The sequence below is a fragment of the Ovis aries genome, chromosome 5, assembly GCF_016772045.2.
Source record: "Ovis aries strain OAR_USU_Benz2616 breed Rambouillet chromosome 5, ARS-UI_Ramb_v3.0, whole genome shotgun sequence".
NCBI lineage: Eukaryota > Metazoa > Chordata > Mammalia > Artiodactyla > Bovidae > Ovis > Ovis aries.
The window spans coordinates 20717209-20736473 of NC_056058.1; the positions used below are offsets into that span (position 1 = coordinate 20717209).

At 37.4% G+C, this 19265-nt stretch overlaps 1 protein-coding gene across 24 annotated transcripts in view; it reads left to right on the forward strand.

Moving 5' to 3' along the window:
• The window catches only part of RAPGEF6 (Rap guanine nucleotide exchange factor 6), a 221058-nt gene that overhangs the window by 106850 nt on the left and 94943 nt on the right, over nucleotides 1–19265 (forward strand). For 18 of the 24 annotated variants that reach the window (XM_060415604.1, XM_042250259.1, XM_042250263.1 and 15 more), the window contains one exon: nucleotides 15095–15226. The exons of the other annotated variants lie outside the window; for them this stretch is intronic. In XM_060415604.1, the coding sequence (XP_060271587.1) occupies nucleotides 15095–15226 (132 nt within the window). The remainder of the gene's footprint in view (nucleotides 1–15094; nucleotides 15227–19265) is intronic. 24 annotated transcript variants of the gene reach the window in all.

The window sequence follows — 19265 nt, forward strand, 5'->3', positions numbered from 1 at the left end:
AGTGTTTTAGAAAACACTTTAATTGTAACAGTAACTATGTTAAAGATTGCTTTATGGTTCTGTTGGATAGAGACAGACACAATGGAAGCATCTCTTAGGATGATCTGAAATCATGTCTTTGTTTAAAGGTTGTCCTATTGATGGTGACTAAGGAAGAAATACTATGATAGCATCATGGTGTACTGTTTCATCTGACAGATAGCTCATTGGGTATCTCTCTTAAAGGCAGCTTCTGGAAGGACATTTAAATTCACTGTCCATTTTGGCAAACAGCTGACTGAAATGTAAAGAATAGAAAGATGCCTAGGTTCACACTTCATTTGTACTGTAATCTGGATGATCTTTTCAGTGCAGATGCCACCTGTGGGGCCCATGCATTGCTGGTACTTGGCACTGAGGTTTAAAATGACACATAGAAGGGAAATGGAGGAAACCAGGTGAAAAAGATTGAAACAAAAGAATGAGATATAGAGGTTATTCTCTAGAATACTAACAAAAAATAGCCTTTTGAGATACTGATAATCTACATTTGATGTAGATTGTACTATGATCTACATTTGATTTAAGATTGAATAAGTATAGAAGACCCAAAGAGGATTTTAAACATTAAATTCTAAGGTTTCATTAAATGACAGCAGATATTATCTGAGCTGGATTTTGTGATTGTTACTTTACTGAGTAAATTAAGTATTTAGGATAAAGTACATGTCTCCTTCCCTTGCCCCCAACTCTCATTTCACTGTTGATGGAATTTTAACTCTGGATTGTGATTAATTAAACTTGTGATTAATTTTTCATACTTGTTGCTTTTGGTTTTCTAATACATTTTATTCATTAATTCATGTATTTTGCCCATTTTAGTACTCAGATTCATTACTTCTGAATTGATTTATTGTCTTGATCAATAAATAGTTTTAGCAGTAATGTTCAAATGCCATCTTTTATGTTTACCCTTCAAACAGTTGTTTATTTGTGTGTGAAATAATAAATCTAAAGTCTCTTCCCTTCAGTGCTTTGAAAAAGTTAATGCACTGTTTTCTGGCATCCATTACTAGAGATGAGAAGTCTGGGATCTTTGTAATTCTTGTTCCTGTGTTAAGAAATCTGCTTTTCTCCTAGTTGGTTGTTATTTGTGTTTTGCTTTTTTTTTTTATTCTTGATGTCATAAAGTTTTATTATGGATTATCTAATTTTTTGTTTTCTTTTTCCTTCTTGACATTTGGAAGTCTCTCTCACACTGAAGATTTCCCATTTGTCTTCAGTTGTGGGAACTATGTTATTTTTTGAAAGCAGCAACTTGTTTTTTTTTCCCTTGTCACTCTGTATGTTGGAACTCTGGACTGTCCATAATGTCTCTCAACGTTTGTTTCGTACTTTTTCTCATTCTGTGTGTTCCTGGTTTGATATTATAGCTCATTAACTTATCCTCCACTTGTGATCAGTTTCTGTCCTGCTGTGTATTTTTTAAGTTTCTAAATTTAATAATTATGTTATTCATTTCTGAAATCTCTTAGTGATGCTTCATTATAACCACCTTTGTTTAATAACTTGTTTTCATTTTATGGATGCTGTTCTTTTTTCCTGATTGTCTACTAGCTCTTTCTTTAAGTTTAAATTTTTCTCTTAGGTGAGCTTTTTTGTTTTTGTTTTTCTTTCATGAGGTTGACCTTTCTCGACTGATTGCTAGTTAAGAGCTCACCATCCGCTCTGTTACAGTTGCTTGCCCAAGGTGACTGCTGGACAAGAGAGGCGTTACTGCCTTGGCTTCCATCTTCTTTCTTGAGGTGCGCCTGCAGTCACCGGTTTAGAAAGTGCTGCCATTTTCACTTTTATACACAGCTAAATCTATATAGCTTGTTTCTTTTTTTTCTATAGGTTGTTTCTTGACCTTTCCCTTATTTTACCTATCTGCAGCATTTGAACAGTTGATGACTTCTTCCTCTTTGACACTCTTTCTTTTGAGTAGAAATCAACCATGACTTGCCAGACAATGTGGTCTCTTCTTCCCTTCATCTTCCCCTACGCTTCTCCTTGTTCACTCCAACTACATCAGTTTCCTTGTGTCTCCCTAATATTGCCAGGTACTCTTAAACTGATTTCCTATTTTCACAAAAATTCTATTTGCCCTTTAAACAAACCCACTGTTAACTGCAAATATTGATTGAATTCTGTGATTTTAAAAATGTTAAAAAGTGGGGAGAAATGTGTCTCAAATTTGAATAACTAATATTTATTGTTATTTAACAGTGATACCCCCCATCCTCATCTTTCAGTAAAAATAATGAGTTAGAAATGCAATTTTACATGCCTCAGGCACAGTGCTGCTGTATATACCCCAGGCTGCTGTGATTAGTTATAGCTGTTTCCTTCAGGGCTTTTGAGAAGTTTACACTTCAGTTTCCGCAAAACAGGCTCCAGACGGCTTTGGGGGCCTTAGGATCTGTTTTTAACTCTCTCTCTCTCACTGTCAGCTAACACTTGATACTCTCGTCTAGTACTGTATAATTTGGTGTCTTGCTTTTTAACTGTAAGACTTCCATCTTCTTGTGCCTTGACTAATTTTCTTGTCTCCTTCCTGTATGTATGATTTTCTTCCTTTTCATATTCTATGCTTCCAGAGTAATATGTTCTAAAGCTATATTTCTTCTAGTCATTTTTTTACTTAACACTCTACAATCACTCTTTTCTAGTACCGAGAATCCAAGCACCCCAAAATGCTGTGTCCGGCCCTCCGTCTCCTGTATGCTCCTGTAGTATACATCTCTACCTGAGCTATACTGGTTTGCGTACTGTTTCCTGGCCTAATGTGGATTGCATATGTAATTTTAAACCTTCTGGTTACCTTATTTTCTAAGATAACTTTAAGGTGAAATTTGAGTTTTTAAAATATGTAATGTAATTATTAATGAGATTTTGCTTTTTGTTTGTTTTTAGTAAATCCAAATTTGCATTTTAGACTTAGAACATGTCTCAGTTTGACTAGTCACATTTCACTTAGCCCTGTTTGACTAGGGCTACCACAATGAACATTGTGATTCTGGGTCTTTGTCAGGACTCTTTAGTACATTTAATCTGCTCTTTACCTTCAGTGAGAATGAGGTCTTTCTTTCTAAGTTGCATTTGTTATTTTAGTATTTTAATTGTTTCTTAAAGTCTCCCCAAACCCATGATACCAGCTAATGTTATGACTAGCATTAGATATACACAAAGTGCTGTTTATTGAGTAATTAGGAAATTAGACCACTAAGCTTGTTAGAAATTTATTTATATATTCAGTAAATGAGTATGTGATTCTGAAATGTCTTACTGTGAGTAGCACAAGGAGCTTAAAGTCTTTGCAATGTGCCCACAAATCATCTTTGTTCTTTGACAGTTTTAAAGTTAATGGATAAGTGATTTCTGGATAGGCACAGTTCCTCTGTAACATGTAGCTACACTTTGAAAAGAAAGTAATAACAATGCAGTTTGGAATTTAATAGTAACTTTTGAGGAATAATGTTCTGTTGGGAAATTGTATAATTTTTAAACATTATTTTTAAAGTTAATAGTAAATATTATTTTGTATTTAATAAAGCCCTTTGAATGCCCTTCTCTAAATGAAATAACTCTTGGGTATGGATTATAAGGGGCAAAATGTTTCAGATAGCAGTTTGTTAAAGGGTACATCTTCCCTACTATGATTGTTAGCTGTGGCAGGTTATTCCTGCAGACCAAGTTTTAATATATGTAGTACAGTCTTCAACATTTGTGTAATACTTGCCAGGTACCCCTGAGTTTTGGCAAGTATACAGTATATAGATAGATAGATAGATGTATATATATGTACTGTGTTCATTTGTGTATTATTATGCTATACTTACACCTGTATTCATGCCAGTCTAAGTTCAAGTAGATCCTTGCCACTGCTCCCCAAACTAATTGCCCTATAAATGTTTCTTGGATAGATGGATGGTATTGGCCCATAGCATGATTTCTTATATTGACAGAATGTTGATAAGATGAATATTGGGGGAAAAGAAGTTTTGAAAATGCTGGGTGAAACAAATTTCTACTTTGTCAGACTTCTTTCAGTTCAGTCTCTCAGTTGTGTCCAACTCTTTGCAACCCCATGGACTGCAGTATGCCAGGTCTCCCTGTTCATCACCACCTCCCAAAGCTTGCTCAAACTCATGTCCATCGAGTTGGTGATGCCATCTAACCATCTCATCCTCTCTTGTCTCCTTCTCCTCCCACCTTCAATCTTCCCCAGCATCAGGGTCTTTTTAGATGAGTCAGTTTTTTGCACCAGGTGGCCAAAGTATTAGAGTTTCAGCTTCAGCATCAGTCCTTCCAATGAATATTCAAGACTGATTTCCTTTAGGATGAACTAGTTGGATCTCCTTGCAGCCCAAGGGACTCTCAAGAATCTTCTCCAACACCATAGTTCAAAAACATCAGTTCTTTGGCCCTCAGCTTTCTTTATAGTCCAACTCTCACATCCATACATGACTAGTGGAAAAGCCATAGCTTTGACTAGATGGACCTTTGTTGGCAAAGTAATGAACTTTTTGACCCTCCATAAATACACTTATGCTTGCTGTCAAGAGCTAAGTATACCATTATACCATTATTTGCTGATTTATTCAGCCATCAAACCCTGCCCTTCCCCTACCTCCCCAATAGATCCAGAAAACTCAGTACACAGTTTAGGAAATGCTACTCACCCTGAAATACTGAATGTGTATGTGCTAAGACTTTATCTATTCAGATATCCATGGAAACCATCTGAGCAATAGTGACAGTGTTTAGAAGTCAAATATTCCCTCCATTCTTCTACAGATACTTAATGAGCAGGTGATATATGTGGGGTGGGCATCACTATGGTAGGCTTTCATTAGGTAGTAAAAGTGAAATATATATGTATAACAATATGTTAATGTTTATACATGCGATATATAATAGGAATATATACAGTGAATGCTGCATTCAAAGGAGTGAAGTGAAAACGTAGGGTTATTTCACTTCATTTCTCAGCTTCACATTCAAGTCCTTATGTTGGGAGTTTGTGTTGTAAATCTAATTTTATATCACTTTTTATTTTGTTTCCAGTGCTTTTAAGTTAAATGTTCATTCTGGGCTCTACTTTCAATAAAGTATATCAGTATTTGTCATGTTCTCACAAGACATTCTGATAAAACTCATCTTTGGATCTTAATATTTCAACATTTATAAAAAATGTATACTGTGTGTATAGCAACCCCTAGTTGCTAAGGGTTACAGAATTTCAGCACATTCCAGTGTTTGTGGACACTTTTAAATGGGAAGGTGGGAAATTATTGTACTCACTTGTATATATTTGTTTTCAGTTCTGAAACTTTTCAAATGGTTTATTTTTAGAAATTAATAGGAAAGTTTTTCCTCCCTATGGAAGTAATAACATCTCAGCTAGATTTTGCAAATAAAACTAAAATTCCTTTTAGACCACCAGCCCCAATCTTCCACCTTCACTATAGAGTGCTCCTGTTGGTCTATCTAGTATACTTTCCTCCAAATCTTTCCCCCTAAACCTAGATAAGTATATATCCAGAAAATACATGATACTGTGTTTATGTTTTTTAAAAAATGAGTCATATTGTCTACATTTATCATGAATCTTGGTTTTTCAGTCGAGAACTATCCAGGTTTGAACATATAGATCTATTTTATACCTTGAAATATTACTTTTATTCCATAATGAGCTATATAGTAATTTAGCTGTTCTTCCTGTTAAATTTATCTCTTTTTTTGAACTATTACTGACATTGTAATGAATGTCTTGGTACATTCCCTCTTAGACACATGTATGCTGCTTTAGAGTAGGTACCCAAAGAGGAGTTCTTGAGGATTAAAGTTTATATATTTTAAATGTAATAAGCCCATTTCCTTACATTTTCTCCCTCAAAGTGGCTACTCCCCAAATGACTCTCCAGAGTAGCTGTGAGTAGCTGTATCAGTTCATAACTCCCACTGGAAATTTATAAGAATATTGTTTTCCTCCATTATCTTGCCCATATTTTGTAGTGTCAAATTTTCTTTCTCCCATTCTGATGGGGGAAAAGCTTATTTGTATTAATTTTTATTTCTGTGATTGATGGCAGTGTTGACTCTTTTCCAGCTTTTTTTTCTTCTGTTGTGATTACTTAAGTGACCCCATGTTAAGATGGCAGAGCCAAGAAACCAAAGCAGCCCGGATGTCTGAGTATCTGCATGTGAAACAGTTGCCCAGAGAATTACTTGGATCTGTCACTGACTCAATGGATGTGAGTCTGAGTGAACTCTGGGAGTTGGTGATGGACAGGGACGCCTGGCGTGCTGCGGTTCAAGGAGTCGCAAAGAGTCGGACACGACTGAGCGACTGAACTGATAGGGTATTTTGAGTCAGCAGAGTAATACATTTTGCTGAGTTAAGCCTGTCAGAGACATACTATGTAGATCTTACATCACTGCTTTTCACAGAAATTGCAATAGTTCTCTGTTGGCTATAGAAATGAATTTCATAATACGTAGCTTGACATTTTTTATGTTCTGCCTCTTAGCCTCTTCTTAATACATCGCTTTCCCTTTTCATGTAATAAGCATTTCCCTTCAAAAAACTATGTACTTTCATAATCTGTGTCTGTATTTAAGCCATTAGCTAAGCTGCCTTCTCAACTTCCGAACAAAACTTTGACACTAGTCTTCATGGATTAGTGAGCTCCAACAGAGCTCAGAAGCTCAGGTATAGAAAATGTGTGTGGAAAAATGGGAGATTTTGCCGGATGTGGTAGGCTGGAAGATGATGGGGTAAGTGAATTGAGGTTGCTAATGAAAAGTCAGCTATTAAGTCCCGGCTGCAGTCAGGAAAGGAAAAAGGGCAGATGAGCTGAAAGACAGTGGAGAAGATTTAAGAAATCAAGAATTCCTATGGGAAGAAGACTTTTTCCTTTGTGTTTTCTTTGTTATAAAGAAAATAGTAAGTTCTGGGTGTTATGAACTTTCAACTTAATATCAGGAAACAACTTCATCGGAAAGAGCAACAGATTTATAGTCAGGCAGCCTGAGTTTCAGATTTTAATACTCCTGCTTCCTAGCTATGTGATGATGGGCAACCTTTATAAACGTCTCTGGGTGTTGGTTTCTTAATCTGTAAATTGGGTAAAATAATAATAATTATCTGGGCAACCCTAGCCTTTATAAGCATTACTACAGCCTTCATTTTTCACATTTCTTCATTTATCACATTTATCATTCTTGTTTTACTCACTGTGCTTGAATTTGCAATAACCCTTACTGGTGGCTCAGTTAGTAAACAATCACCTGCAAAGCAGGAGACCCAGGTTCAGTCCCCGGTTCAAGAAGATCCCTTGGAGAAGGAAATGGCAACCCACTCCCCCACTCCAGTATTCTTGCCTGGGAAATCCCATGAACAGAGGAGCCTGATGGGCTTTAGTCCATGGGGTCATGAAGAGTCGGACACAACTGAGCGACTAACTTTCACTTTCATTTCATTACTCAGATTAAATGACTGGTAAAAAGCATGTAGAAGGATTTAATTGCTATAATTTACATATCTGGTAAATATAATGAGCACTCAAATGTTAGCTTTACTCACCATCATCATTATTCCCATCGGGTAGCCAAGATTAAGGGGATTCCTATATGAAGATCTGCATTTTCTTCATGAATTAGAAAGCATATAACTCAATTTGTTCTCTCCACTATTAGACTGAGCTCCTTAAAGATAAGAACCGTCTGTTTTCATCTTTATGTTACCAGCAGAGTTCTGGCATAAAGTAAGAGAATAGCGGAGAGTACTAAAATCAGATAAACTTGGATTTGAATTCCAGCTACACAGCTTTCGTGAGTGTGTGATCTAGGGCAGGTCGGTTAATCTGATTGCCTCAGTTCCTCATCAGAAAGGTAGGGATGATAATAATAATGCTTGAGGTTTAGGACCTAGTAAGGATGACAGTTACTCAGTACAGTATAAGCATCATTACCAAGCTAGTTTGTAGACATGCTCTTGTGGCTTTGGTTCACTGTGTTACTTTTACGGATGACCTCCTCCTTGGTCTTACCTCTGTAGGAATCTTGGAATATAGAATTCTATCTTCTTATCCCAAAACCCCAACCTGTCATTTGTCATTTTAAAACTATTAATATGTTCAGTCTTTGCCTTTCTATCTATTTCACGACTAGATAAGATTTTTTTCTTTGTATCTAAACAGTAGAAACTAAGTAGAGGAAGATCTTTGGGCTTAAATATACTCCTATCTTCTGTATTATTGAAACCATTTTATTGAAACCATATCTGTACTATTGGCAGCTCTTTGTTTTTCTGCTTCTTTTTTTAGTTCTCATCATTAATAACTTGTAGCTTATTCTACAAGTTTTGATATATGGCATTTAAATTTTTATTCTGTTTAAATATTTTCTGATTTCTGATGTGACTTTGTTACCTGGGGGCTATTTCAGTATTCAATTCAGTCACTCAGTCATGTCCGACTCTTTATGACCCCATGGACTGCAGCACGCCAGGCCTCCCTGTCCATCACCAACTCCCAGGGTTTACTCAAACTTATGTCCATTGAGTCGGTGATGCCAGGAAGGAGGGAGGAGAAGGGGACGACAGAGGATGAGATGATTACTCCTTTCCCAATTTGGAACCAGTCTGTTGTTCCATGTCCAGTTTTAACTGTTGCTTCCTGACCTGCATACAGATTTCTCAAAAGGCAGGTCAGGTGGTCTGGTGTTCCCATCTCTTTAAGAATTTTCCACAGTTTGTTGTGATTCACACAGTCAAATTGGGCTATTTAGAGGTTTGTTTTATACTTTCCCAGTGCATAATAATTTTCTAGTTATCGTTTTATTATTTTGCCTTACTTGCTCTGTAATCATGGGATAGTCTCTCTGTGATTTTAAGCTTTTGAGTTATGTTGGGGCCTGCCTTATTGTCAGTTTTTATGAATGTTTATGTATGAATCCTAAAAAAAAATGTAGTTTTTGATTGCAGCGTTTTATGTATATACCCTTTAAGTTTGTGTATTTTGTTCATATCTTCTGTATCTTTACTTGTTTTTTTATTCACTTATTCTGTTAATGAGAGATCTGTGGTAAAGTTTTTATAGCATATTTGTAGAATCATGTAGTTCTCCTTTTATTATTATCATTATTTTATCTAATACAGTTTGAGGCTATATTACTCGCTAAGTGCATATCTATTTAGTGTCAAACTTTTTATCATTATGAAATATCCTCTTTTGTTTCTGTTAATGCTTTTGCCTCCAAGTCTACTTTATCTGACATTAATAAAACTACATAAACTTTCTTTTGGTTTGTGTTACTGTTTCATATAATCAATATTCATGTTGATTTACCCACACATTGCCAATTTTCATTGGTTTTCCTTCTTTCCTTCATCTAGAAGTTTTCATTTAGAATCATTTTCTGTCTCCTAGTGGATTTTCTTCACTGTGGGTATACTGTGGGAGTATTTCTCTTCATTTTTGTTTCTCTGAAAATTACTATCTTGTTCATGTTGAGAACTGTTTTTACTGGGTGTAGAATTCTAGCTCGTGAAGATAACACTCCATTGTCTGGCTTCCAAATTGTTGAGTGGTCAGCTGTCAGTTTAATTTTGTTCTTGTCAAAGTAACCTCTCTTTTTGTAGAATACTTTTAAGACTTCTTCTCTGACTGCCCCCCTCCCCTCCCCAACACTTTTACCCTGGTGTATATAATATGGTTTGGCTTTTATGTATGTTACTGGTAATTTTTAAAGCTACTTGATCCATGGCTTTGTATCTTTTGTTAACTTTGCAAGTTGCTCTGCCATCATTTCTGTGCATTAAGTATTCTTCTGTTTCTGTGACTCTGCTTATTCTGATGCTACTTTCTCACTGTATCTCCTGTGGCTCTTGCCCCTTCTTTCCTAACTTCATTCTTCTTCCTCTTCATGTCTCTTACTGGACATTTTTTGAAACCAATCTTTATTTTCTTTTTTTCTTTCTTAGCTCTGTCAAATTTGTTACCGAATCTAGCTGTTCACTTTTAAAATTTGCATAATTGTATTTCTGAATTCTAGAACTTTCATTTCATTCTTTGTTAGTTTTTTTCTTTGCTAAAGTTCTTAGACCTGTGTTTCTTTATGTATGTCCCAATTGCTAACCTGGGCCAGATATTGCCATTGAGCTGTTAATTACTTTTGAGCTAAGAATGACTTTTACATTTTTATTTAGTTTTATGTTTTAAAGGACAGTGCCCATCTAAATTAATTAACTAATGGCTCTGCTAGTTCTTTGCTGCTGTCTACGGGATTTCTGTAGCTGCTCTGAATGGGATATGCTCTTCGTTGCAGTACGGTGGCTTCTCAGATTGCAGAGCGTGGGTCCTAGGCACACAGGCCCAGTAGTCGCAGCAGACAGGCTCAGCAGTTAACTGTGCATGGGCTCAGTAGTCGTGGCACATGGGCTTAACTGCCTCTCAGCATGTGGGACCTGCCCGGACCAGGGATTGAACCTATGTCTGCTGCACGAGCAGGCAGACTCCTGAACACTGGCCATCAGGGAAGCCCAGGTTTTACGTTTTTGAAAGGTTGTTTATGAAACTTTCCTGGTGGGCCAGTGCTTAAGACTCCTCTCTTCCAATTCAGGGGTCACAAGTTCAATTCCTGGTCAGGGACCTAAGATCCCATGTGCTGCATGGCACAGCCAAGTTGTTGTTTTTTTTGTTTTTTTGTTTTTTCTTTAAAGATTGTTTTAAAAAAATATGTTGCCCCACTGGCTGCTTTGAAATGCCATCTTTACATTGTTCCCTTGTCTGATTTCGCATGTGCTTCAGCCACCTCTGCCTTGGCCTCCAGCAGCTTTCTGGAGAGCCTCCTCAGACTAGCTTTCTTTCCTCTTAAACCACTACGTAGGATCACTGGCCTGCCCCATCATGTCAGCTGTGGCTGTGGACAGCAGCTTCAATGTAACAACAGGGACTCAAAGGAGAAGAGGGGAGCTGTGGAGGAGGCAGAGAATGGGGGAGAAGCACCTGCTAATGAGCAAAGTGGGGAGCAGGAGGTTGACAAAGAGGTAAATGAAAAAGAGGAAGAAGGTGTGGAGGGGAGAGCAGGAGGAGGAAAGTGATGGTGGGGAAGAGGAAGGAGATGAAGGTGAGGAGGCTGAAGCAGCTACGGTCAAAGGGGCAGCTGAAGATGATGATGAGGATGGTGTTGACACCAAGACTGATGAGGATGACTAGACAGCAAAAAAAAAAAAAGGGAAAAGTTAAACTTACCCGTGAGACTTCCCTCGTGGTCCAGTGATTAAGGCTCTCCATTCCAGTGCAAGGGGTATGGGTTCAGTCCCTGGTTGGGGGGCTAAGATCCCACATGCTTCAGGGCAGAAACCTGGAACATAAGCAACAGAAGTGAGGTGGTAACAAATTCAATTAAAAAACAAAAACGTTTAAAATGGTCCACATTAAAAAAACACAAAAGTTTAAAGAAACAGGCCACCATGACCTACCTGTTCACCCTCCACTTCCTGTCTCAGTCTAAACATGGCCGGCTTCCAGTAGCGTCCTGCCGGCCTGCCCTCCTGCCACGCCAGCGCCCCCTGCAGGTGACACAGGTTCTCTCCAACCCGGCCAAACATGAATCTGCAGCAGGGAAGGGAAAAAGAACCCAAATTTCCAAGGCCCTGCTTTTCTTCTTAAAGTGCTTTTTAAAGGAAAATTTGTGTTTTCATTTACATTTTATATTTTTGTTCATGTTGTTAGGAGTGAGTCATTTTTCATGACCCCGGATGACCAAACCAGCCTTAGGAGCAGTCTCTGTCCTACCTCTGACTTCACTTGTGGTGTGATCATGTTCATTATGATCTCAGAGGAGAAAAACATCTTGTGAAAAAAAGCAAAAACAGCAATAACAAAACAATTTTATTCTGAGCATTTTGTGTATGTACTTAGCTGTAGAATAAGTAGTTGGTTTGTCTGAGATGGCTAGAAAGGCCAAAGATAAAAAGGTTCTTTTTTTTTTTTTTCGTCTCTGAAGTTGCCTTCTATTTTTTGGCCTGTTTGATGTGTTTGTGAGACAGTGTTGTTCAATAGTAAATTGGAATTCCATTTTGCTGATTTCTTTAAAAAAAAAAATGTCAGAAGAAGTAATGCCACAGAGTTGTTATGTGGCCTACAGAAACCTAAAATGCATACTCTTAAGTCCTCTAAAGACAATGTTTGCCAACCCCTGGTGAAGGTGAAAGTGAAGTTGCTCAGTCATGTCCTACTCTTTGCGACCCCCATGGACAGTAGCTTATAAGGCTCCTCCATCCATGGAATTTCCCAGGCAAGAGTAGTGGAAAACTGCCTGGGTTTGCCATTTCCATCTCCAGGGCATCTTCCTGACCCACGGATTGAACCCAGGTCTCCTGCATTGCTAGCAGATGCTTTTACCGTCTACCCCTGATATTTGTTACTAAATACAGTTGTTTTAGAATCTGTATCTGATAACTCCATTATTTGAAAGTTTTTTCTTCATGGATTTCTAGATTTTATTACTTAGTTTGCATGAATGCCATCTTGTCTCTTAATGTGCCTGGTTTTATTTGAGCAATGGATATTGTGCGTGAATTTTTTTTTTAATTAATCTGAGGCCTGTTGTTTAGCTGTTAAGTCGTGTCCTACTCTTTTGCAACTCCATGGTCTGTAACCCACCAGGCGCCTCTGTCCATAGGATCTTCTAGACAATACTGGAGTGGGTTGCCTTTTCCTTCTCTAGGGGATCTCCCAACCCAGGGATGAAACCAGTGCCTCCTGCATTGGAGGAGCTGAGCCACCAGGCAGTCCTGTTATCTTGATAGCCCAGGATGATTTTTTTTCCTACGGTAAAGTTTTGTGTTTGCTTTCAGTAGCTAACTGGAAGCACTATTAATCCTATGTAACTTTAATTCAAAATCAGGGATTGAGATGATTTTAAATTGAACATTAGTTTTCTTTTGGATCACACTTATTTTGTTCTTGTTGTACAGTCACTAAGTCATGTCCAACTCTTTGCGACCCCATGGACTAAAGCACGCCAGGCTTCCCTATCCTTCACTATCTCCCGTAACTTGCTCAGACTCATGTTCATTGAATCAGTGGTGCTATCTGTCTCATTCTTTGCTGCCCCCTTCTCTTGCCCTCAGTCTTTCCTAGCATCAGGGTCTTTTCCAGTGAGTTGGCTCTTCACATCAGGTGGCCAAAGGATTTGATCTTCAGTTTCAGCATCAGTCCTTCTAATGAATATTCAGGGTTGATTTCCTTTGAGATTGACTGGTTTGATCTCCTTGCAGTTCAAGAGACTCTAAAGAATCTCCTCCAGCACTAGAGTTTGAAAGCATCACTTCTTCAGTATGCAGCCTTCTTTATGGTCCAACTCTCATATCCATACATGAATACTGGGAAAACCATAGCTTTGAGTATACAGACCTTTGTCAGCAAAGAGATGTCTACTTTTTAATATGCTGTCTAGGTTTGTCATAGCTTTTCTTCCAAGGAGCAGACAAATGTCTTTTAATTTTGTGATTGTAGTCATGAACAGCAGGGAGCCCAAGAAGATAAAGCCCAATAAAAAAATGGTACTGTTTCCATTTTTTTCCCCATCCATTTACCATGAAGTGATGGAACCAGATGCCATAATCTTAGTTTTTTGAATGTTTAGTTTTAAGCCAACTTTTTCATTCTCCTCTTTGACCTTCATCAGGAAGGAGGCTCTTCAGTTCCTCTTCGCTTTCTGCTATAAGGGTCGTATCATCTGCATATCTGAGACTGATGATACTTCTCCTAGCAATCTTGGTTCCAGATAGGGTATAACATGCTTTCTGAGTGTTGCAGTGGTAGAGAATCTGCCTGCCAGTGCAGGAGACTCAGATTTGATCCTTGGTTCTGGAAGACCTCCTGGAGAAGGAAATGACAACCCACCCCATGGAAATCCCATGGACAGTGAATCCTGGCCAGCTACAGTCCATGGGGTCACAAAAGAGTTGGACATGACATAGCGACTAAACAACAGCAACAAATAGTGCCTGGGGTCCAAATCCAAAGCATTACAGGATTCATCTGTATCACCTGTCCCAGCAGGGGACATTAGTGATGTAGGTTTTTTGTGTGTAATTTTTAGTATTTGACCATAGGTTTGGACATTTTCTTCTTTAGAGTATATTTAGCTTCCACTATCACTCACATGTTTCTTTAACATTTTTGTATAATAAAGCAGTGAGAAACCCTGCTCTAAAATGTAGATTTCTCTCAATGGTCCTGAATAGCAAGTTGCAGAGAAATTATTTGGAAAATATGTCATCAAATTGCAGTGTAAAGCTCTCACTGCTTTGGAGCACAGTGGTTTGTATCTTGTCTCAATTCCTATAGCATTTATTTTGTAAAATTTTTTATTACTGTTTTATGGTGTGAATTATATTGTACAACTTTCATCCCTGATAAAAGCATAATCATATGAAAGATGAGATGGAGGGATTAAGCATTGAGTTCTGTGTCTCTGTAGCCATATACCTAGCACAGACATTCATTACATCATTATGATTACTAACAAGTTTTTTTAGGGGCCAACTATAAGCTAATACAGTATTAAATGAAAAAAAAGGCTTACTAAAATTTTGGAATATTGAATGCTTGCTTTTCTGAAGTCTTGATGTTAGATGCTGTACTTTAATCCAAGATATTGCTATTTTATTCTGGTATTCCAACCATTTTGTATTAGGGGTGTGTGTGCTTATGGGTGGGGAGGGGATAGTATTCTTATACTTTAAGAAGCAACAGCCAATTATTTTTATTTGAAGAAAAGGAAAAGGCAGTTTTTCCCTCTAAAATACCCTTATTTATGGTAATCTCTTGAAAACTGATCAATGAGCTTCCACTGTAGGCTTGCTTAATAGAATACTAATTTGGTTCTTACCATTTTTTGAGATTTTTCTAAAAATGGAGAATTTAGATTAGAAATTAGGTTGCAGAGAAATGTACATATAAATTTGTTGCAGAAGTTACACAGTGTGTCAAGAACTCTCTAATGCTAATGTTTGATATTTAGATTATTGTAAATTATTTTTCTTCGTCTTCAGCTTCCAGCCGATCTTACCAAGATGCACATTGCAGACAGCCCTCATCCACAGGTGACTCATGTGTCTTCTAGTCAGTCTGGTTGTAGCATCGCCAGTGACTCTGGAAGCAGCAGTTTATCTGATATCTATCAGGTAATGCTTTAGGAGTTTATATGCTATGCTTATGTTTTTTCTAAATTCTGCAAAATACCTTGTGCTTATGCCTTAGGTGTTCATATATCTTTTAATTAGATTATGAAATTCAGAGATAAAGTATTTGAGAAAATGTGCTTTATTTACGTTTCAGATTTACAAGGCTAATGAAAGAGGTGATCTATCTTTTGAGAGTGATTAAATATGGTCCAACAGTATGTGAATATAGCGTTCTTAATTTCTTCTACCCAGGTGAATCTGTATTAATATATATTTGTTTTCATTAGAAAATGATTCTTGAGACAACTGAACTTACAAAAAGACTGATTTTTATGATAGTTGATTATTTAAGTCTTCCGTAAGTAAAGTCACGAAGAAAATTAGAGTTGCCTTTGTATTGTAGAGACTGTTAAATTTTGTAGTAGCCACAGTTTAAAACAAATAAAATTGATTTTAATAATATATATTTTTAGCATAGTGTATTTGGATATTATTATTTCAACATGTAATCAGTTTTTAAGAATTATGAATGTGATACTTTTTTTCAAACTAAGTCTTCAAAAGGCAAAGAATATTGACATACAGCATGTCTCAGTTCAGATGAGGCACATTTCGAGTACCACGTGTGACTAATGGTTACCATATAGTACTGATCTTTGAAATACAATCATTGCTAACTAAGGAAAACGTTTTAGACTGTGGTTCTGTTCAGTTACCTGGATTTAGCTGTTTTTTTTTTTTTTTTTTTTTTTTAATTTACATTCCTCTGTTAAGGGAAGTTTTCAGGCAGGTGCAAAATGGAAAAAAGCCTCTGTGTTTGATTCGTGTGAGGTTTTTCTCTACAAAGATTATTGTTGTGATCTTGCCATCTATGTCCCATTGTTTGGCCCTTTATTAGTAGAACAAGGAATTCTCCTTCTTCAGCATTTTATTGTAGATAGAACAGGGAATTTTAAAAAAAATTATCTTAAAGACAGTGTGGTGGTTCAGGGGCCACTTACTGTGTTCATGGAGTTGTTGGATTTCGTGCGTTTCCCACCTTCTCCCAAAAAGACATATCTTGTGCATTAAGTTAGAATTGTTGCATACCTAAAAGTCAGAGTAGAGTTGTGCTTCTCTGGACTCTGTTTTTCCTAGAGAAGGAACCCTAAGGAAGATTGACCCTGGGTTAATGAAGTTAAGGGATGTGGTTGTAGATTTTTCTCAAGATTGGTGAGAATGTCTGGACCTTGCAAAAAGAGACCATAAAGCAGAGATGTAGTGTTAATGATACCTGATCTCACTAGTACATCCATCTCTGACCAGATGTGATCCCCTTTTTGGAGCAAGGAGCAGAGCCCTCGATGGTTATGAGAAAAGGGACAAAAGCATAGTGCACCAAATTGAAGTTCAAGGTCACCTGGAAAGACCAGTTCTTTACCCTGAACTATTAATAAAAGATGGGCTGTACACAACAGGATTCTATATCGTTGGCAAGATTTTGGAGGAGCCTCTGAAGAATTGTGCTTACATGAGCATCTATAGGATGTTTGCCTACAGAATGGCCCACCTGAGGCTGGGGCTAGAGCCTGTTTGCTGGGTGGTTGAAGTCTTCTCCTGTAGGACCCTGACCATGAGTATGGCTGCCCTGCTTCAACCTTTTATATGTTTTCCTTCCTCAGTAGTACTTTCCACAGTTCATTCTACCTTTAAACTGATTCATTTTAACATAGCATAAAATGTGGACAGATACCTTTGCCAGCTTTCCTGCACAGCAAAGAAGTCCCTTCATTGCAAAATGAAGAAGATACCATTTCATGTCCCCAGAAACCTGAAAGTTAGCGTTGGCCTCATCCCCTGATCGTCATAATTCACCATTAAGTCATATCACTTCTTCTTGCATCAGTGTTTGTATATATGATTGATGCCGTGATATAATTTACAAATAACAAAATTTACCCTCTGTAGTATAGCCTACATGAAGACATACAGTATTTCTATCACCTGAAAAAGTATCTTGTATTCTCCTTTTTAGTCAGTTCCTTCTCCTGATCCCTCAGCGCTGGCAGCCATCAATCTGTATTCTGCCCTTTTAGTTTAACATTTTCTAGAAGGTCACATGAATGAAAACATAGGTAAAAGATGGTATTGGAAACAAAGAAAGTAACCAATAAGATAAGTTTTAATGATTGAGGGAGAGTAAACAGATGAGCCAAAATAATGAAAGTCAAGAACTAAACCAGAAATTCAGAAATTTTAAAGAAGAAAACTATACTAAAGTAAGATATGCAAAAATGTAAGATAAGCTCTTTGAAGTGTAGCCAAAGAAGGTAAGCACAGAATAGTAGCCAAAGGATAGAAACAGTGTAAAGGTTAAAACTAAACAAATGGACGAAAATAAAAACAGAAGGAAAAGAAATCAGAATCTTAAGTATATACATATTTGTCTTACATACATGGAATGTAAATATGAATTCAAGAGATGTGTTACCAAATGATACCTGTTTTCTGCTGATGGTAGGTTTGTGGGTAGTTTTTAGTAAGTTTCTTGAGCTTTTCTTGTATTTTTCTCAATGGACTTTATTATTTTTACATTTACAGTTTTTTAAGGAGGGCATAGAGTATATAGTTAAAAATAAAAGTTGAATAAAATTGTGGAATTATAGTTATTTTTCAGTTACTAAGTCATATCCAACTCTGCAACCCCATGGACTGCAACACACCAGGCTTCCCTGTCCTTCACTCTCTCGTTGGAGTTTTTCAGATTCATGTTCGTTGAATCCGTGAGGCTATCTAACCATCTCATCCTCTGCCACCCTCTTCTCCTTCTGTCTTCAGTCTTTCCCAGCATCAGGGTCTTTTCTAGCGAGTCAGCTCTTTGAATCAGGTAGCCAGAATATTGGAGCTTCAGCATCAGTTCTTCCAGTAAATATTCAGGGTTGCTTTCCTTTAGGATTGACTGGTGTGATCTCCTTGCAGTCCAAGGGACTCTCAAGAGCCTTCTACATCACCACAGTTCAAAAGCATCAGTTCTTTGGCGCTTAGCCTTCTTTTGGGGCTAATCCTCATATCCGGACATGGCTACTGGAAAAACCATAGCTTTGACTAGATGGACCTTTGTTAATAAAGTGGTATTTTTGCTTTAATGTGCTGTTTAGGTTTGTCATAGCTTTCTTTCCAAAGAGCAAGCATCTTTTAATTTCGTGGCTACAGTCATCATCTACAGTGATTTTGGAACCCAAGAAAAGAAAGTCAGCCACTGTTTCCATTGTTTCCCCATCTATTTGCTGTGACGTGATGGGACTGGATGCCATATTAGTTTTTGAAAGTTGAATTTTAAGACAGCTTTTTCACTCTCCTCTTTCATTCTCATCAAGAGGCTGTTTAGCTCCTTTTCACTTTCTGCCATTAGAATCGTGTCATCTGCATATCTGAGGTGGTTGATATTTCTTCTGGCAATCTTGATTCCAGCTTGTGATTCATCTAGCCCAGACTTTTGCCTGATATACTTGGCCAACATCACGTGAAGTAGTTTTCCTGGTTATCCAAATTTCAGCATTTGAGAGATTTTAAAAGTGAGTTCCTCTATCAGTCATGGCTTGTAACAGTCTAAGCAGAGCCTTACAAAATGTGCAGGTACATTTACCCCGTGAACAAAATAGGTTTGAACTACACGTGTCCACTTATAAGTGGATTATTTTTTTCTTTCAGTAAATAGATGCTACATGTACTGAACCGCAGATACAGGGGATGGAGTGTAAAGTTATATGTAGATTTTCAAATTGGGGTGGGGGGGTTGGTGCTACTAATACCAGTCTTGTTTCAAGAGTCAGCTGTATTTTTAATTTGGAGGAATGAGGGAAAGAGAAGAGATACATCCTAAGAACAGTTCTTAACAGGAACATCATTTATACCATTTTCTATGACCTAATGTGTGAATAGATGGGGAAACAGTGGAAACAGTGTCAGACTTTATTTTTCTGAGCTCCAAAATCACTGCAGATGGTGATTGCAGCCATTAAATTAAAAGACACTTATTCCTTGGAAGGAAAGTTATGAC